Raw genomic sequence first — 22,266 nt, 5'->3', positions numbered from 1 at the left:
GGACCTGAACTGGGACAGACACCAGATAAATGATAATGGCATCACTACCTTACATGCAACCATTTTTGGTTTGGGACCAGCCTTTTTTTATTTATTTATTATCTAATTATTTATTAAATTTTTAGCCCATTTTAGTAGATTTAATTAAAATCTACTAAATTAAAATATTATTTCCAGTGGTGTGGACATTGATGAATTGTAGAAATATGTTTATGTTTGCATGTAATTCAAATATATATAAAATGTTTCTAACATTTTCTGCATGTAGTTATAAGATTAAACTTTTGTATCTGTGACACAGTTGAACATCTGCCTGTCTCTGAACACACCCCTGGATCCAGGAAGCTATTGTTACTCACCCTTGCTTGGGCTTCGGGCTAATGCCATGGCAACGCAGCGAACATAACACACAGACCCCCCCAAACATCAGCCAGCATAACGAAACAGCTGCTTATATTAATAAACAAGATAAACAATAACCCACTAACAACCCATTCTGAACTTAAAATAGAAAATAAAAAAAATAGTAAAAGAAAAGGAAGTTTATGAAAGTTTTTGAGTAAATCAAAGTTTACTGTGTATGACTGCTGTTTTAGTTTTTTCTTATGTGGAAGTGGGTGTCAGCTTCTTACCTTCCAATGGTGTGAGGCAGTGAGGTCAGCTGGTTGTCATCTACCTTCAGTGTGGTCAGCTTCTTTAACATTCCTAAATCACATGCAAATATACACATTTGTATTTATTACATGTAATTTTCTAAAATGTGTCAAATTTTTCCTTCAAACAAACTGAATCCTTTGCTCTGTAGGGCACTAATACAGCAAAATGCAGCTGCTGCACTGTTCCGTCAGAAGTTGATTAATTAGTATGATATCTGAGAAATATGCTTGATTGTAATCTTGTGGAGAGTTTGATGAGAAGACCAATACAACTCTGCTACATAACTATGAAGCTGTTGCCAGTAGCTAGTTAGTTTATCTCAGCTTATAAACATAAAAAAAACAAGCAAGTAATAAATTTACTTCCCATTTCCTCTATTGTTCATTAATTACCATGCTACATTTTGGATAGAATGGGGCTAACGCTTCCCTGTTTCTAGTCTTTATGCAAAGTAAACTAAACGCTGGCTGTAGGCTCATATTTACAGAGCTCACTTGAGAATGGTTTCAATCAGCAAGAGAAAAAACAAACGTGTTTTTTTTCAAAATGATAAGCTGATTTTCAGAGCATGTGAACATATGTAAGAGCTTGACTACAACTCTGAATGACCACTGGCTGTTTCTGTGTGTCTATGTGTGTATGTTTGTGCATGGTGCCCGAGTGTGCACCTATAGAGTCAGGGAGGTGCTGCAGCATGTTGGAGGATAGCAGCAGGTCCTCTAAGGCTTCACAGCCTGAAATTTCTGTATCCAACGTCTCAATTCGATTCTTAGCCAAGTCCAAGTACCGCAACTGACGAAGCTTCCCTATTGACTGGGTGGGGGGGTGAGGAGGAAGAGAAGGGAAACTTTAATAAAAGCCTGCCAGAGTGTGTAGATCTTAAACTATCATCTCAGCGATGCTCTTTGATTTCCCTGTGAATGCTGTCCTTACCCCTGGTATAGACTGTAAAGAGTTGTTATCCAGCCACAGCTCCTTCAAGTTGTGTATCTGTTCCAACACCTCCGGCTAACATGTAAAAAGAAGAACCCACATGTTTAGTTTTGAAATTCATTGAAAAAAAACCCAATCAATCTGCAGTTATGCAGCTGTTTATGTGAAATGACTAATTATTTTTATTCTGACAAAAATATCACCCTCTTAAATAAACTAGTGTGCATTTGCAGATCAAGACTGCAGAAGTAAATAGTTAAAACGCTAGCAATATGGTTGAGACTGGCATCCTCTCCAGCCATGCCCTCATTATATTATCAGGAAGCGCAACACAAAGCCACCCTTCTCATATCACAGTCCTTACTGTTTGACCTTAATATTATATCTTGTCAGTATCCAAACAGCACTCTTTTCCACCACTCTGCCTCTTCTTGTCTTTCATGTCAGGTTCCAGCTGAACCTGTACTTTTATACAGAGGAATAATGCTTGCCACTTTCTCTTCACATCTTTTATTTCACTTCTTTATCATAAAAGGCAAATTTACTTGCAAATGCACATATGACTGTTAAAACATTGGTGTCCCAGCTTTATGGGATCATACAGGACTATTTCAAGTACAAAAGTCTTAAGCCTTATCAAACAGGGATCGCACTGCTTTGCAAAAAGAAATAATTCCCTTTTGTGCTGCCATTGCTTTCCTTTGTTCTTTCATACTGACGAAACAGAGGCAGCTTAACACAGTTTTAGTTTCCGTTCTCAAATAGCATGCTGGCATTGCAGAATCACAGTAGCAACAGCAGCATGAGTGTCCACAACAGTGTGTTCCATCGTGCTGATTCTCTCTAAAAGCCCATTCACAGTTTTCATGTTTGATCATTTATTGAGGCCACTGTGATGTGAATATTTTCATCCTCACCTATCCACTGGGTTCCCCTACAGGCAACTGCATGGTCATTTTAAAAAGACACTTTGGAGAGAAACACCCTTTTCAGAACCTTTACTGTTTGCTGCAGAAGGATCAGATGCCCACTCATGAATAGTATCAGTGCAGCTACTCCAAAAGGTAGTATGAGTAGAACTATATGTGTATATATATATATATATATATCTCCAGAGGCCCAATTAGTTCTTGAAGGTGGACTGGAACTGACTATACCGTTCCAAGGTACGCACACTTATTTTGAGCTCTATGATTAAATCTACTGCCAGCTCAGAGGAACAACACGTTTGACCACAATTTCAAAAACATACCTTACAAACAAGACAATGATGTGGAAAAAAGCACAACAGTTACATTTTGAATAGGCAGTGTGAAAAGGGCTTCGAACTCTTTTGATATTCAGAATCTCATACATCACAAGCATGGTAAGGAAAACTTTTGTTCAGCCTAAAATATATATTTCACTACATTGCAATAAACATTGTAGAAGCTTACAAAAAGAAAAAAGAAATACCCAACTGTACATAGCACCATTTATAAAGCATCAACACTGTACTTTTTGTGCCTGTTGTAAAACATTGCATCATCATCATATATTCAAACTCTGCCTTTTCTAACACAATTTTCACTACGTTAACTTGTAAAATTAGATTAAATAAATCTATCTCACCAGGTCAGAGAATTCATTGCTACCCAGATCCAGCCTTTCCAGCTGTGTCAGTCTGTGGATGGACCTGAGAGGAAAATTTGCAGAAATGGTTAAAAGCTTAGTAGGAAAACACATCATTCTTATGGCATATGAATAGAACAGTATGCATAATTTGACTCTGATTATCTGATTATCATTTTTGTTCAGGCAGCAGGGGTAGCTGCAAACCAGAAGTATGACTCCCCCTGGAAGTTTTAAATTCTCTGCAGAATCATGTGGCATCTGTGTTTGAGCTGCAGAATCAAAATTAAACATAGTGTCTTTGTCTTACTCACATACACACACAATCACACATATGGTGACTTGTCTTACTTTGGCATGGTTTTCAAGTGGTTCTCTCTCAGCTCCAGGATCCGTAGTTTGGAGAGTCTTAAAACAGATGGCACATAAGCCAAAACTTAATTCCTTCTACTTGTACTCTGTCAAATATAACAGTCATCAATCAAAAAGTCACATAAGGCCACATAACATGAAGTTGGAAACTAACAGGTTTCATCTAATTAATCAACTCTAAAACTGGGTAATTCAATTGATTTCTTCAGTTGACATTTTTTTTCTTCCCTGTGTTCATCTCTATGGACATGCTTACATTTGGAGGGTCTCTGTTAATTTAGATTTCCATTTGCTGTATTTCACACCAACGAGAAAATAACACAATCAAATGAAAATGAAAACATTTTATTAAACTTTGCTAAAAAGGACAATTATGAGTTATTTTAGCCACCAAGACAGAAATGCACTATAAGCTTTGGGCTGAATACTTTGAAAGAATAATACAACATCTAGATGTTCACCTAAAAATGACTATTTTTAGGTGAACATTTAGCTGTACACTGTATAAGCTAACAATCCTGTGCATGTGAATGTTTATTAGGAATTGAATAACTAGGATCTCACTCATGCATTATTTTACCTGCCAAAGTTAGCAGGCAGATACTCCAGGAAGGCATCATTTAAGAAGAGCTGGGTCAGATTCAGGAGCTGTGTGAAACCATCTGGGAGTCTAGATAGGGATACAGATGATAAAGACACTAGGAATAGAATCAGAAAATAGGAAAATGTGCAAAACAGACTAAGAAAGAAAAAAAAAGAGATGCTCTTAAATGGCTTTTCTGGAATCAAACATGGGCAATTTCCCAATAATAACCCCTGCAGAAACTGCTTGCTGCTGTTGGACTGGAGATGACTCATCTGCTGAACACACTCAACACACAGACAACAAACACTTCTGTCTGCAGCATTCTTTGCTTCATAACCATCACTAAATAGGAAAATAGCAATTACAAACATAACCCCTGAACCTCAAACAACACAAGCTCTTGACTGGAATAGCTAAAAATATGTAGATTTTGAACTGACTATACATAACTGAGCCTACAAGACATTGGGAAAGGGCTATGGTCATATGGGTGTATATATATATATATATATATATATATATATATATATATTTTTTTTTTTTTTTTTTAAATCAGATTAATCACAATTAATCATAATTCATATCCATTCATGACTATGCCTAAAATATGTCCATTCTTAGGGAAGGCATAGCAAATTTACTTGTATAGCACATTTCATGTACAAGACAATTCAAAGTGTTTTACATCAAATATTAAAAGCATTCCCACGGGGTGCAGGAAGCAATAACAAGTTCATTAAAAAAACATTCAAAGAAATTAAATATAAGGAGAATTAAAAAGCTAAAACAAAATAGATAAAATGCAAGAAATAAAGTTCCAGTGTGCAGAAAAACAGTATTAAACAGATGCAGATCTTGACTTCCAAATAAAACTGTTGAAATGCAGCAGGGAATAGGTGGGTCTTTTTCAGCTGATCTGAGGCTTTCTGGGAGTTTGTGTGAAGCATAGAAGCTGAATGCAGCTTCTCCATTATGTAGTTTTAACTCTGGAAACTGAGAAGAAACTGGATCCAGATGATCTGAGGGTTCTGGCAGGTTCATACTGGGTCAAGAGGTTACTGGTGTATTTTGGTCCTAAACCATTCAGAGTTTTATAGACCAGCAGCAGAACTTAAAGTATATTCAGGCAGCCAGTGTAAAGACCTCAGAACTGGACTGATGTGGTCGACTTTCTTGGTCTTAGTGAGGACTCAAACAGCAGAGTTCTGAATTGGCTGTGGGTGTTTAATTGATTTTTTTTAGGTAGAACTTGTAAAAACACTGTTACAATAATCAAGCCGACTAAAGATGAAGGCATGGACTAGTTTTTCCAGGTCTTGCTGAGACATTTTGCCCATGATATATTCTTAAGGTGACAGCAGGCTGACTTTATGATTCCCTTAGCAAGTTTAGGTCTGAGTCCATTTCTAGCCTGCTTGGTGATTTTTAGGTGTACAGACTGAAGCTCTGTGGTGACCTTTAATCATTTTTTTGGGGCTCCAAAAACAATCACTTCAGTTTTGTTTTGTTTTTTTTTTTTTTTTTTTTTAACTTAAGAAAGTTCAGGCACATCTTGTCATTAATCTCCTCAATGCATTTATCAAGAGCCTATACAGGGCCTCGGTCTCCTAGTGACATTGTAATATCTGCATAGCTTTGGTAACTAATTTTGTTTTTCTTTATGACCTGTGACAGTGGGAGCATGTAGATGTTAAACAGAAGGGGCCCCAGGATGGAACCTTGGGGAACTCCACATTTTATTCTTGTCTATTCAGATGCAAAATTACCTATTGACACAAAGTATTTCCTGTTCTCTAAATACGCTTTAAACCGGTGTAGTGCAGTGCCAGAGAGGTCCACCTAGTTCTTCAATCATTTGAGTAATATATTGTGGTCATATATTGTGGTCAAATGTATCAAATGCAGCACTGAGGTCCACTAAGTCTAAGATTGACATTTTTCCATTGTCTGTATTCAAACATATGTCATATGCTATCTAAAACCTGACTGGAAAACATCATAGCAGCTGTTCTGTGTTAAAAAGTCATTGAAATGAAAAATCACCTTTTTCGATGTTCTTACTTAGAAACGGAAGATTTGACATTGGCCTGTAGTTGCTCATTTGTGTCTTGTCTAATGATCCCTTTTTAGCAAAGGCTTGATTACAGCTGTTTTTAGAAGCTTTGGGAAGATGCCCAAAAGTAAAGAAAAGTTCACAATCTGTAACAAATCTGGCTCTAGAGTCTTTGAGACCTTTTTGAAAAAACCTGTAGGCAGGATGTCTAAATAGCAAGAGGTGGAGTTTAGCTAACTTAAAATGTCCCCCAGACCTTTGCTGTTATTGGATTTAAACTGTGTCATGGTTATTGGTTTTCAGTGGACACAGTATGTCTCTTGAACCTGCTTTTGATGAATCAACTGCTTGTCTGAGATTATGGATTTTGTCTATAAAAAAGTTGGCAAACTGATTAAAGGTCTTGGCTGAATAGAGTTGAGGTGCTACTGACACAGGAGGGTTTGTTAACCTGTCGATAGTAGTGAATAAGGCCCAAGCATTATGACAGTTTTTGCTAATAATGTCAGAGAAATATAACTTCTTGTAGATTTGTTTTTCTCCATCTGCGCCTGGCTTTCTGACATGTTAGCATTAAAACTAGCTCACTGACTAAACCCCCTGACAGGGCAGGTGTTACCGAGAAGACCTGGTTAAACATCCCAGTCAGGTTTTCAGCTATACACTGTTTTGTGATCACCTCCATTGAGACATTTGTATGAACAGGAATCGTACTCTCAAAGAAAACACAGTAATGATCAGACAGGCCCACATCAAACACAGTAACCACAGTAAAAGTGCAAACCCTTTGAAATCAGTAAATCTAGAGTGTGACCTTTAATGTGTGTGGACTCTGTTTTAAATATATAAGTTAGTCCAAAGTTATTCAGACTGTTATTCAAGTCTTTAGTCTTTAGATACTGTATTGTATCAGCAGAAAGAACAACCCAAAGCTCACATGGATCTTTTTCATTTTTTTTTTTTTTTACATTTCTTTTTACATTATATCAGGGGTGTCCAAAGTCGGTCCTCGAGGGCCGCTGTCCTGCGGGTTTTCAATGTCCTGCTTTAACACACCTGACTCAAATTAAATAGATCCTACAGCCTATTAGGTTTTGCACAATGACTCATTCATTTGAGTCAAGTGGTTTTGGAGCAGGGACCCATTGAAAACCTGCAGGATTGTGGCCCTCGAGGACCGGAGCTGGACACCCCCTGCATTAGATGATCACTTTAGTTGTAATAATCAGTTCAATATTACATAAAATCAAGATCTTAAATATATATATATATATATATATATATATATATATATATATATATATATATATATATATATATATATATATATATATATATATATATATATATCATTTGTACAATCCTTTTCCTGGTCAATGCACCTACCTGACCCTCCATCAAACTCCAACCGCCCCTGCTTAGCTGAAGTATAAACTGATCTATCTTCATAGACATATGCATGGCTGTCTTATGACTAGTAGATTTGTAGATTTGCGCTAGCAAAAATAGACAACAAATGTTGTGAAACAAATGTCTATTTTTGCTAGCATGTCCACAAACAATACTTAGGTAAATGCGTGCCAGTGTGAACCATGAACCGCTAGGTTTCTCCTGAACTATAAACAAGCACAACGAGACAGTACTACTGACAGGAAAACCGATTAGCTGATCACCAACAACCATCATGATTCACAACAGGAGAAGGAGGGGGAGATTAGCAGGCTGCTGCAGACACGGAAAGGAACATTATATCTTTTCATGGGACAACACTATAACACATAAAATGACTAAATATGACTATGTACAACATAAAACAGTGTACGCAGTGTCAATCGTTTGTGACAGGAAAAAAAATGTCATTTTGTTTTCCATAAATGCATCAAAATTAAATGCATGAATATTTGCTGTTAGGTATGTATAGCATATATTTTCCCTCAGGTTGTTAATCAGAAGATGCATTTGTCTTACTTGGTGATAGGGTTGACGCTGGCTTCTACCACAGACAAGCCTTTACAGCATTTTATATTGTCTGGAAACTCCTGGATTCCTGTTTGAGAGAGTGAGTCAGAGAAAATGTTGTTAGACAGTATAATGATAGTTATCTCTGCCAAAATATGACGTGAAATTACAATTTTATCATGGTTGCCCTAACTGTCATTTTTATAGTCTCTCTCAGATTGCCCAAGTTATTCACTTTTCAAAGCTCACAGGCTTCTGTAAGTTTAAACACTTTCAAAAACTCAAATGATTGCAATCAGTGGATTGCTATTTGACATGTTTTTGTTGTTGTTGTTGTTGTTTTCCCTTTGGTTATTTTTTGTTGTTGCTACTATATATATATTTAGATGACATTTTACCATTTTTACTGATGTCTAACTCTTTCAGGTTAACCAGGCTGGCGATGGTTGTAGGCAGGTTGGAGAGGTCATTGTCAGGCATGCTCAGCTTCTTCAGGGCCTGGCAGTTGAAGAGTTGCTATGACAGAACATAGAGGTGACAAGGGAATGTTATTTCCTTGTGATAAAATTACCTAGATCTTGCACAGAGATATACAAATTAGAGTGCTGAACTATGGGATAAAATTAGGCATACAATATTTAATATTGCAGAAAAGCTGTCCTATTAAACTTTTCTGTGAATAATGCAAAATTGTTCTAGTACATACATATTACGTACATAGTACATACCACATAGCCGCAAAGGACAAAACATGAATGAATGCAAAAACATTCAGCCAGTTGTGCTCTACATAGAAAAATTCAGCAAATTCCAAAATATAAATAAAGACAAAACAAAATATAAATAAAAAACAACATCCCTTTACTTTCTTTTATTTAGTTGTCATTAATGATGAGACTGCTCCCAACTACAGGATCACAATGTAATAGTTCATCTCATGATTAAAAAAACTATGCCTCATGCATGACAACTGCCCTAGATATTACCCTGTATTGTCAATACAACAAATTACATCTTGTGGCCACACATTATCCAGACATTACTCAGATGTGGTCATAGTTTTCACACTTTACTCACTCATGATCCTCCAATGATATCTTAATCCCATGTTTCAATCTCAGTAATTTAATAATATTTTCCAGCTGAAATAAACAAAAGTGATCTGTATCAACAGCCACCCCTTAAAAACTTGAATTTAATCCTTTCAAGGGTCAAACTGTGTTAACCTTCAGACTTGTCATGTTTTGTGAACAATTCTCTTTTCAAAAGAATTCTATTCTTTAATTCTGACAGAACTAATAGAATTCAAACTTACTGGAATTATATCAATACATAACTCAATAGCTAATAAACTTGGTTTGCAGTAACATTACAGTGAAATATTTTAGTAACATTAGAGTGAAGTGTTTTAAGTTAACATTAGTAGTTTAAAATGTGGAACAGTTCACTCTGAGGATTATAACAGAGTAAAAGGCTTAAGTCAAAAAGGGGGCACAGGTATCTTGGTTATATAGATATATTTTTCTTTAAATTTACTTTCACTCGGGTTCCTGAGCCTTTCAGTCAGTGTGCAATGTTCAGAACATTCACATGCTATCTACAAGCTGAAAATTAAAGTAAGAATTTTGGCTAGAGTCATCCAGACTGCATCCACTACATGTGATTTTTCTATAAAAATGTACAACAAATAGAACAATTATTATGTTTTTATATATATAAATATATATATATATAGTCATAGTCACATACACACTTACATTGATTATAGACCAATTTTAACACCACTTCATTTTTTGGAAGAGAAACAATGCAGACTGTCACACAACCTTATTAAAGCATCTCCATTCCCATGAGTTAAATTTAGAAATCCAATTCAACATCTTTTTCATTTAACCAGGACAGTATATCAATATATGTAATGGCCTTCATATAAACAACACCTGTAGTTCTCCTTGAAATATTATTAGAAGGGCATAACATCTCCACACTGCATGTTGGGGCTTTCCAAACGTCTCAAATGGCATAGGATGCTGCCACTTGGCCAGGAATTGGTGTTCTCTATCACCCCGTGGTTCATATAACAGTCAGATCAAGGTAATCCGATCAACATGACTCCTTCTACCCTTGGGCCTTCTGTAAATAAATTTTCTGTTTCTGTAAAGCATCCTAACTATTGAATGGACTATTAAAATTTGGTGATGGTCCTGAGAGAGAGAAACCTATAGGCAGGTTGCTTTTGGTGTGATAACACAATTCATATATTCTATTGTGAAAAATTAGCTTGACAGCACATTACATACAACCACTGCAAAAGAATGTCAAACCAAATTCTATAGCAGAAAAAAGGTCCAGATGTAAAGCTGGCTGAATTGTTTTAACACAATCGTGGGAAATCATTTTACTTTCAAAACTACAGCTATTGGTTTAGTCAGTTCCAAATAATTTGCAAGGTATTGAAGAAAGCATGATGTGCAATTTATCTCACCCTGTCTTTGTTTACATTTTATTCACAATCCCAATTTAGCAAATGTGGTTGTACAGAAATAACAATACAAGCATGAATAGGAAAGGTATGAATATTTGTGCACTTTTGCAGGAAATAAAATGTTATGAATTAAAAAGTAACTGCAAATCTGTATCATGATCATTTATCCAGGTAACTGATTGTGATTGTAACTGTTCTTTAACAGTAGTAAAGATGTGTTTCAATGTATCTAAAGCTCAAGATCTTGCATTAATTATATTACAAGCAAATTTTGCTCAGAATCAAGGAACTGATTAGTAGTGGAGTCAATCCAAACAGACTTTAAAGGTTAACAATATAACATGTTAAGTGGTCATTAGAGGAAGAAACGATAGAGAAAGAAGGGTGGACATAAGCAGCAGAACTACCTTGGGTAGTTCCTCAATCTGGTTGGCATCTAGATAGAGCTCCTCCAAAGTTCTCTCAAAGCTGAAGATTTCCTTAGGGACCTGCTGAAGGCTGCAGTGGGAATAGTCCAACACTGAGATCACTTCCTCTTCACCACGGAAACAACGGCACGGCACCAGCCGGCCAATCAGTTTCCGCTTAGTGGTCATTTCCAGACACTGCACTGCAAAAGAAAAAAGACAGGAAATACAAGTTGTCAGATTCATTTCAGACAGTTTGCAGCTCATGTACATCAGCATGTTCTATTTGATGTTTTTGGCATTTTTTATGTAGAATATTGCTTATTGTCAATATGTGCTAAAAGAATAAATCCCTATTAGATAAATCACCAAAAGGCTGAAAAAACACGCTGCCATCCAAATGTTGGTGCAACAGAGATGAACTGTGGAATTTGCATTAAAATTCATGAGTGGCATTTTCTTTAAAATATTCAGCAATAAATTTGAGACAACAGCAATGAGGGCTGTGTTTACAGATGTAACAGATTTTTTCTGTGTTCAAGATAAATAAAATAAACAAAATTACAAAGAAACACTTTAACTTTTATTCAATAAAAAAAAATCACATTTTGCACAGAAAATCTGTGAGAATTAATTTAAGTGTGGGGGTGTTAAAATGACACATACATGACTCTGAATCCATCAGTGTTAAAGTGACACCCAGATTTCACATTTAAGTTCATCAGCGGAGACATATCATCTTTGTGCCCTGTTATAAAATGGTGACCCTGCATCAAATACATATCGAGTTGGGATTGGTTCCAGCATTTATCAGATCTCCACAGGATGAGCAATGACAGCTAATGAATTCTTGGCTGGAAGATTGTAGTCTCATCTATTCCAGTAAAAACTTTAATTAAAAAAAAATACAGCCAGGATTGGAAAACTAACTAACTAACTAACTAACTAACTATATATATATATATATATATATATATATATATATATATATATATATATATATATATATATATGCTGAAAAAGGTCCATAATAACAATTTGTTGGTAAATAATGTTTGATAGGTTTAAACTGCACACTTTCACTTTATTTGTTTTGCCATTTGTTTTCCCTCTTTTGTCTTTTTCTAGTTTGTCTGATTTTCTTCAACTTTCCAAACAATTTTTATTTATTTATTTTTTTTTATTATTTTTTATTTTTTTTTCCCTGTCCGAATATGCCAACCTGACACTTGGCTTTATATACCCTAAAAAAATAAATAAATAGATGACAGTATTAACTGTTAGCGTAAAATCCTTGTAAGATCCTCCTTAAATATTATTTGAACACTAAATTTAAAAAAAAATAGTCGTTTTGTGCAAAAACACTTCGAGTTGCAGCAATTGAAGAAGATTTAGAGATCTGGGGGCATCTCCATATCATACTCAATTTCTTTTTGTACCATAAGGCCAGTGCATCTGAATATTGTGAACACTGTCAGTGCATGCAAGCACAATTTGTTTGGAGAAGTGGATACTCTGGGAAACTTGAGTACTGCCCTTGAGATATGAAAACTGGGAGGGCCACAGTCTGGGAAATGAACTACTGATGATGACATGCCCATGACCATTACTTTTCTGTCTTTTAATATTTCAACATTTGAAAGTCTTTTAGATATTTGTTTTAATGAAAGATTTGAAACCGAAGCCATTAATATTCATGTGTGTAGAGGTTGAGCATTATCTTTGTCTTTCCATTCAACACAAAATCAGTAGCAAAATGAAATATTGCCAGAGGGAATTAATGACATTTAACAACAGTGCGAACACTGAGTGTTGAGACGGAAGCTCCCTAAATTAATAAAAACAAGTTGAAATTTTCCAAAGACAAAAGGAAAAAAAGGATGTCTTATGCATAAGGACCAAAAGGTTAAGAGTCATAATAACTTCAGCTATATTGAAAATAAACTGAAAATGAGGAATTCTGTCCACCATCTTCTTCACTAGGCAAGAGACAAACATACTACATTAAAAAAATGACTGTTTAAGTGTGTAGTTTTTTTTGTTTTAAAGACAGAACTTCTGCTTTAGGACACAGATGTTATAGAACCAACAATAGTTTGAGAGCTTGAAATGAGGTGTAAAACCGGGGGCAGATGGGTAATGCAGCCATCCTCTGCAAACCAGCAGTTACCCAGCACACAGCAGGCTGAGGCTCATCTCTCTAACACACATTCACACACACTGAGTCTTTTCAAACAACAGGCCAGAACCATATAATTAGACTGAATCCTTTGTGATACTCTGACAACATCGCTCCATTTTACAACTCTAAAAAGCTACTGCCTGAATGGCATAAGTGGGCTAACCATGCATATTAAAAATCCTTGACTGAGGATTCATCATGCAGCTTTATCTTTTCACACCCAAATGCAAACTACACTCAAACTTATGACAGCTAAAAACGTTTTAATGTCAGCCCTTTTATAGAGAACAAAAGGTGAATTTTGTAGTAATCGGACAATCACTTCAGTTTCCTGTTTGATCCTCAGCTGTGATGATAAGAGGAGAGGGAGTCAAAAGGGGCAAAGAGAGGAGAGAAGGAAGGGGTGAACACGAAGAGGAAAAGGTGTTGACTGCAGACACAGGAAAGCTTAGAGATAAGACCTGCTGCTTTATCTGTCTATAAACACACACATGTCCAGGTCTGCATGACATACGCTGAATTCAGATTATAGACAGAGCAATCCACTGCATTGTAAGTACACCATGTTATCTGCACAGGGTTGTTGCAAGCCCTGTGAAATCTGATTAAAACAAAAAAATCCTTTAGGATTGTTTATCTAAGAGGGCCGGACCATTACAATCAATACAGTCTTATCCAGAGGCACGTTCGGTGCAGGTGTAATGAGGCCAGCTGGGACTTACTGCTTGTCTTCCTTATGTATAAACTTGGCTTTGCAGGAAGCACACACCTTAGACCTTTCCTAAACACTCAGCTTTAGATCTAATAATGTAGGGTTTTGACAATGAATTAATTAACTACAAAAATAAAAACATTTAAAGTAATTATTTCATTTTTTTGGCCCTGCAGAGGACTGGTAACCTGTCCAGGGTGCCTCTCGCCTGTTAATTCCTGGGATGGGCTTCAGCTTCCCTGCAACCCTGAATTGGATTAAGCTATTTCCTTTTTTCTCAGTCTTTAAGATGGCAAAGGATAAAAGATCAGACTTAAATAAAAACATTGAAATGGTGGACAAATAATTAACTTTTCTAAAAAAAAAAAAGAAAATTGCCAAAATGAATGAAACAAATACTCTTGATTCTATTAAATCTGTCATTTTACATTCAGATTAGATCTTTTATTCATATCAGAGGTGCAGTTGTTGATGGAACTGGAAGAAGATGACAATATTTTTCTTTTTGCACATTTTCCCATTTTCCACTTTTTCATTATCACGTATGCTTTTTGGAAGACAATCAGCAGTTAAAAGCAACAACGCAGCTTCTGCGTGTCAGCTCGTTCTTTTCAGATTTTTTGCACCATAGATACTTCTACAAAGCAGCAAATACTTTTATGGGATTTTATACAGAGATGCCGCTGTTTAAGGAATTGTATGCATGTTTATGTATTTAATGTACTACAATCTCATCTTATCTTCTTATTGACTTTTAAAGAAAGCCCACTGCTTGTTGGCTGAAAGCTACAAGATAAGAGATCATCGATATCTGTCATCGATATAATCTTTTGCATAACTTAATGTTGTGTGGGGTGTCATGATCCGGTTCTGTAACATCACCTTTCCCAACATGTTACACTTTATAATGCAAAGTTTATCCACTTGTTAGTGCGTCAACTAACATCAGTGAGTAGTGTGTGTTAGCCCATCACTCAGTACACTTTAGATCATTTTGAGAAGGCCGTCTGCCCTGCTTCCGTATTCTGATTTTAATTTACGTTATCTTCGTAAAATAAGAGGAATACAAAAGCTCGCACCAGTTTCTGGTTTTATGGGTGATTGCAATACCTGCTCTGACAGATCATCTTACATGACCAAATGCAGTTGGAGTTATGCTTAACAAATGGTCATTCTCATGAAAAAGGAGCCCTGGCCCGGCCAATAATTTTTGGACAACTCTTTTCCAGTAAGCGAGAGCTGAAGGAAGGAAGACCCTATTTATGTAGCTCAGCTTGATTTAGGAATGAGTTTCAAATGGAGGGGGACCTGGTTAAAGATTCAGGTCAAGACTGAGGTAAAAGGAGTTCAACACAGCTTCCCACTGTCACAGAATTACATTATTTAAAAGTATTAAATGGTATTAGAATTATTTTAGAATTAGTATTAGCATCAAAGTATTAATTATTATAAGATTGACACAGCAATGTTTTCCAAAAATTTCTTAGTACATGCTTTTAATAAATGTACATTTATGCTTAATTTACATGTTAAAATCCTTCAATTCTCCTAGCTTGTCAACCTTTTCACACTTTCTAAGTTTGCAGGTATTGCAGGTAATGCATTGTGCAGCTTCAAATCAACTTCTTGACATCCTAGCCAATGTCCTAAATAAACAAATTACACTGACCACCACTTATGTGTTTGTACCTGCTTTTTTTGATTTATCCAGACATTTCCTTGACCTATAGTCATTTTTTAATCCCAATAACTGATATTATAATATCTGACTACATGTTAAAAATATTTTTTTCTTGAGATGCATTTAGTAAAGAAACTGAGTAATTGTAAATTGAATTTTAAGACTTACAGAAATAACCCAGCATAGATTAGCTGAACATCCTGGCTAAATCCACTGCTGAAAATCTGTGCACAATCAAGCACAACCCAATTCTTCTTAATAGCTACTTAAAATGCTGCTGCTTGATTTTTCCCTCAAAGTCTATTGATGTAACAACTAAATATGCAAAGACAGAGCAGACTAAAAATAACAGCCTTTTAGTCAAGACAGCAGCAAGAGAAAGAGCAGAGCGCTTGCAGCATGTTGTCCATGAGAATTAGACAAGTACAACAATTAAAGAGACAGTGACAAATATAAGGAGCAAACTGAAGATTGTTTATGGAGGTAAAAAATGAAAGATGGCTGTAAGCTGTCGCCTTCATGAAATGGCACAGACAGGTGCAAAGAAAAGGCTGATATGTTTCTAAAATTAACTACACAAAATATAAGTCACACCAAATCAGAAATTTCAGCAGAAAAACAGCTTAGTTCAACAATTTTTAAATCAATATTTAGACACATATCTTCATAGAAATAATATTTAATCTGCTATAAAACTTCTTTATGTTTCTTTGTGTATCTAGTGCTCTGGCTAATCATATCTTGATGAATGGATGTGAAGTGGACATCGTGTAGTGCCTGAAGTCCATTCAGAGTTCCAGAGAGCAACTATACCCTCAAAAAGAAGAAGAAAAAAAAATAGTAGGAAGAGTGTCAGAGTGAGCTGGCACCAACGGGGTGAAACTAGGAAGTGAGTGTGGTTGGCTGTGTTGGCTCTCGCTGCTGCTATGGAAACAGCATGCCAGAGCAGACTATATGCAGAGGCATGTGCAAGCTCAAAGCATACAAACACACATTTGAATAATTTAGCTGTTTGTATCAGCACAGTGATTATGACATTAAAACTAAAGACAGTTTATGAGAAATGTGTTTTTAACATACAACTCATTACACACACACAAACAATCACACACCTGCAGACATTAGTAGAAGACTATTCAATAGCTGAAAGTTAGGTAGGAGGGAACTGGTCTTAACCAGACTTAACAGACCCAAAAGCTTTTATTTTCCATGATGAATTTCCATGATGAAATATTTCAATATTATGTGTAAAAATTTAGCTTAAAAAAGCTAATGGTAGAGCAGCTTGGTCAAAGTACAGTCCTCAGTAAACTTTCTTAATTTCAAAGCTTATCAACATCTTTAAGGTAAAAATAAATTGTGTAGGGCTCTATGGATGAGAGATATGTGGGAAACTTTTAAAGATACATCAAGCCCTCCTGATTATTATTGCTATGTCACAGTGATAATTCACGAACTAACAAAAGGGATAAATTTTACTTCCAGCAAATCAAAACTAAATTGAAGAGTAAATATGACCATGAAATAATTACAAATCACTGATACTGAAGTAATTAACAAAAAATTCTCAGCTTAGTGGGTCTTCAAAATTTTTGCTCCATAAATGAAGCACTACAACATCCATTTTAGTGTTATTAGATGGCCTCTTTCGAGGAAGGGACATACTTGGGATTTTCAAACCAACCACTTTACAGGGGGCTTATGGATAGAGGACCACGTCTGGATTGGAATTAGTGGTTTTAAAGTTGCTGCAGGCACAACTAGGCAGTCCAAAAATAAAGTGTGACACCATCTATGGTGCTTAGCAAGCTTTTACTAAAGTGATGGAGTCAGCATTAAAGTCAAGAGAAAGATTTAACCAAGACTTCACAGCGCAGTTACAATGTGGTGGGTTTCACATCTGAACAATTGTATCGGTTATAAATATCTTTAATAAATTGAATCAAAGACAGAAGAAGAAACAAAGTTGATGGAGACATTGTGTGAACAGTCAGCATGTGGGAAAAGAGGTAATGGTCAGAAATCCCACATGGAGAAGGACTGAAGACACATTCCCAAGCAAAGATCCACTCCAGGAAAGAACTGGCTGATATAGATAACTTATAATTAATAAATAAGTCTTATTTATTTTATTTTTATAGGGTTTTAATCTGTAAATGTTTAAAACATTATCATCTTAGACTATATGTATAAAGTGGACACAGCCTCCAGGTCTGAAAAATTATGCTAGTGCCTGAAATCGGCATTCTTTTTAATAGCCAGCAGAGGGCGACTCCTCTGGCTGCAAACAAAATAAAAAAAAAATAAATAAAAGCTTGACTTTAATCTAGTTTCTATTCAGTGGACTTTATCTTCATAGGCTGATGGTTTCAGTTGCTAAATAGAAGTTATCTTTATGCTACCAGTCGGAGTAAAATAGACGACCCAGCAGCATACTTTATTGAATGGCTTTATATTTGATCTCACAGGAGTACACGAAGCAATGGATAATGTTCTTTCTATGCATGCAACCTACAGGTATTATAATTTAATGCATTTATTTTAGAAAAAAACGGATGAAGGAACAAATTATGACAACAAAATTATGAAAAGGGATATGTTAGCGCCTGTGTTTATTAATCTCTGTCTAATAGTTTACAAGGACTGGGTAGCTCAAACAGTTAAGTGGCTGCTCTATGTGCAAAACTCATTGTTTGCAGCATGTCATCCCCTTCTCTCAGTCCAATATTCGGTCGCTCCACTTGTTGACCGTTTATTTCTGGGCCACCCCCAAAAATTCTTAAAAACAGCAGTCCTGCTCCAGATTTTCTTTGAAAGAAAATAATTTTAAAATGACATAGTAGGGTGTGTGGTGTATATGTAGTATAATGGGCTCGACACACGGGAGACGACCAACAACAGCGACAAGTGAAACTCATCGCAACCTTCGTGAAACCGAACACACGGGACGCGACAAACGGGAGTGATGGCCGCAGTGCCATCCATCACACTCTGAGATCGCTTTTCTCCAAGAAATTTGATTGGTTATGATATTGGTGGGAGTTTTGACATTTTCAAACCAGTCCCTGGCGTGACAAAGCATGACAGATAGTCAGAAGAATTTGCACGAATTGATAGAAATCTTGCTGGTTACTGTATAAAAGAAAGACAACCCTGGGTTCATTTGAGTTTACAAAATAGGAAACAGCATCGTGAATGTCATCATTTGATGGACCTCAAGGCTGATCCAGATAAATCCAGAACCTAGATTTGGACTAATTCACTCTGGCGCCACACGACTGCCTTTTATTAAGCTAAAACTATCTATTCTTCCATGTTCAAAGTGTTTGCAGACTGCACTGCCTAGCCTGCTCTCATTGGTCAGTCCATGAAGCCCCTCGGTGGTTGGCTGTAGTACCAGGCGACAGCGACAAAAACTAAACATTTTTCTATTTTCTTGTGTCGCGTCGCAAGCCCCGTGTGCACGTCTACATGAACAAGCACAACATTTCACATGCACAAATGTCACCTGTCGCTTGGCTGCGATTTTCACCTCAATACGCAGGTTCCATAGGAAATTAATAGAGAAGGAGCGACGCCTCCCGTGTGTCGAGCCCATAATGCTGCTGTCGGGCACAAACCTCTTTTGTCCAAAACTGTTATTTTTCAAAAAATGAATAAAACTGGTTTTTGTAATAATGGACATAATGTCATCAAACTTGGTATTGTGTTTTACATCATATATCTTTGGTTAAATATTTGTAAAACTACAGACAGACATAGAGGGTGATCAATAGTACTGATTCATGAAGGAAAAAGAAAATCACAAATTTTAGACATAGGAGGTTTTTGCCCGACAGCAACGATAAGTAAAATTTACAATGTTTTTTCTTAATATGTAATACAGTTGAGATATAGAGTATCTGAATGCACAAATACTCAAAGCGCCACAAAGCTGTGTTTAAGCACAGTGGTTGTGTAAAGTAACTGTCACATGGTGTCACCACATCCTTAATGGTCTCTCTTCTTCTCTCTTCCTTCTGCTATTCATTCAAGCTTCTGCTTGTGTGTTTGTAAGTGTATGTGTCCTGTCCTCCAGCAGCTTGAGAGGGTGAATTCCCCAGAGTGCCTCGACAGCAACCACTTCATGTGCAGCCTTGCCGTCTCCATAGTAACTGCTGCCATAGAGACCATCTCCCAGGACCTGGTTGTATTTTTATTCATTCTCCCTGTCATAAAACAGAACATTCACCCAGTGGGCGATCACTCCACATTTGGTGACGTTTAACACAGACTCAAATATATCAGACACTTTTATAGCACCTGAATAAGCACTTTGGAGCAAACTGCAGACCTCACCCATGCTTCTGCACTCACTCACAATTAAACAGTCGCACACCGTCGCACAACAGCTCATGAATCACCGGCAAAAACTGAGGCATGCCAGCTCACAGACTCATTTAGTTTATGATTACTTGTGACAGTAACATTGACAGAAAATAGAAAAACCTGTTTTACATCCCAATGCTCCAAATTGCCATACAAATCCCTCAGCAGTGTGTGTAAGGCTGAATATGTGGGAGGCAGTTTGCTAACTAGCAGCCAGGAACAGCTTGTTCTTTTTCCTAACATTTAATAAATAAACACAGTTACCTGCACCAACACATGGATGCAGATTGTCTTTTCTTCTGAGCCAGCAAGTTAATCATTTACAAATGTTCTGCTCGAAAAGCCAGGCTTTTACTAAGCAGAGATCAGCACACATATGCTGCATTAAAGCGCTGTCAGGAGTCATTCTGCTTACACAGGAATAATAAAATGATATTCACATCTGAAGAGGAGGTCTATCTCTCAGCAAATGATTTTGATAATGAGCATCAATTTGAACTTATGGGAGTTATAATCCTCATATCCAACATCTGGAATGTTCTCAGGGTTCATGGAATAATAAATCATTTTGAGCATTATTAAATATACTGTATGTGTCTTTGTCAGTAAACTTTTTTTTCTAACAATGGAAAAATAAAGAATGACATTTTTAATTTTCATCACACTTAAAACGATGGCTGATGATACTTTTTTCAAAGGCTTTAATATCTATTACGTACACCGGCTACCAGATGACATTCAGTCTAATTTCCTTCATTGCTCCTCAACTTTCAACATTTTAACACACATTTACTCCACAGTAACCATGAATAATCCTGGACTGTGGGATGAAGCCCACTCAAGAGGATGTCTGTTGTCTTTTCGTCATTCTTATCTGCCCACTTTGCCATTCAACCCAAAAAACAAACAAAACATGTGACAAGTTGTGGGATTGTTTATTATTTCCTGTCTCTCAGAACTGAAAGCTCATATGCAGATTTTAAAAACAGCACCAACAAAGGGGACGAAAATATTCAGAGAGATTGTCATTAAGAATGTTAATTATAAATCTATTTCATAAATCATCTGTTTTAAGTGGATGTTAACTGGAACCCAACAGCGGCAAAGGTAGGAATATCATTTTGGTTCACATGAACCCAGCTCAGTTTACGGACGGGCTGTCTAACTTGGAAAAGCTCTCGCTATATGGGTAGCTAAAAAAAAAGCGATGAAAAAACTAAAATATTTACATTATAAATCTCACTTTCCCATAGAGATACTGCCGTCCCAGAACATGAGTCTGTGCTTCAATGTTTTCATATTTCTGATGGTGACAGTGTCTCAAATGATCTCAACACTGCCTTGCTGAATCACTCTCTGGCTGTTTTCACACTCATAGCCGGTCCAGTTCGCCTTGCAATGAGGCTCCAGGTGGCATGTCTGTAAAACTCAATGACCCTCAAAGCTCCGAAACTAAAAATAACAATCAGCCAACGCAACAAAGCACAGCTGACAGCTCACCTGCAACCAAGATGTGGCAATCAATTATTCTCAGGTACATGAATGAGCACACACAAAAATAAACCAAGAGGGTCAAACTTTTACTCTGTGTCAGTTTTTAGCCACAGGATGATATGTAAAGATGTGCTCAGTGTGTCCCTAAGAAAGGAGTTTTCCATTTTGCCTCAGTCCCAAAAAAAGAGCTTTGGTACAGAAAAGATGGCGCTGTTACTGGATCATGTCCACATATAGTTTTCTCTTTGCATGACAGACCTTTAATCTGCTTGGCATAGTTAACTTTTTTTTCAGAGAATGATTTTTGGACATCTGAGCCAAAGATATTCATGACAGAATCAGACTTTTTTTTAATGCAGTGCTGCCTGACAGCCCAAAAGATGATGAGCACCCAATACTGATTTTAATTGTGTCCCAGATGCCTCCAGATTTTTAGCTTTTGATGGTATAATGTCTTGGAGCCATGTGAAAATTCAATATCTTAGCCATTTTACTTTAAGAAATGTTATTCTGAAGTCGATGATCTGTGGGTTTTAGTTCTGTTTTTGTTTTTCGGTGTATCAGTAGCTCTGATTTTGTTGCCTTGTCTTATGTCCTTAGTCTGTTCCTTCTGTATTCTAGTAAACTTTCATTTACTGTTCCTGAGTTGTCAGTTGCTTATTGTCATACCTGTTCTCATTCCTCATTAGTTACTCAGTATTTATTTTCAAGGATTTCCTTTGGGTCCTTCCTTCTTGTCTTTGACCCTCTTGCCAAGTCACATTTT

General features: G+C 36.5%; 1 protein-coding gene across 7 annotated transcripts in view; it reads right to left on the bottom strand.

The window, feature by feature from the left end:
* The window catches only part of lrrc7 (leucine rich repeat containing 7), a 76,578-nt gene that overhangs the window by 30,266 nt on the left and 24,046 nt on the right, over positions 1-22,266 (bottom strand). For 5 of the 7 annotated variants that reach the window (XM_042006692.1, XM_042006690.1, XM_042006694.1 and 2 more), the window contains exons 2-11: positions 11,064-11,266; positions 8,570-8,687; positions 8,181-8,259; positions 4,154-4,243; positions 3,553-3,609; positions 3,202-3,265; positions 1,591-1,665; positions 1,326-1,470; positions 633-705; positions 360-377 (exon numbers count right to left, since the gene is read on the bottom strand). In XM_042006692.1, coding sequence (XP_041862626.1) covers positions 360-377; positions 633-705; positions 1,326-1,470; positions 1,591-1,665; positions 3,202-3,265; positions 3,553-3,609; positions 4,154-4,243; positions 8,181-8,259; positions 8,570-8,687; positions 11,064-11,266 — 922 coding nt within the window. The remainder of the gene's footprint in view (positions 1-359; positions 378-632; positions 706-1,325; positions 1,471-1,590; positions 1,666-3,201; positions 3,266-3,552; positions 3,610-4,153; positions 4,244-8,180; positions 8,260-8,569; positions 8,688-11,063; positions 11,267-22,266) is intronic. The other 2 variants (XM_042006691.1, XM_042006696.1) reach the window with 1 other exon arrangement.

Source organism: Melanotaenia boesemani, chromosome 14, assembly GCF_017639745.1.
Source record: "Melanotaenia boesemani isolate fMelBoe1 chromosome 14, fMelBoe1.pri, whole genome shotgun sequence".
NCBI lineage: Eukaryota > Metazoa > Chordata > Actinopteri > Atheriniformes > Melanotaeniidae > Melanotaenia > Melanotaenia boesemani.
Note: the sequence above shows the minus strand (reverse complement) of the source record. Positions and strands in the feature narration are given on the sequence as shown.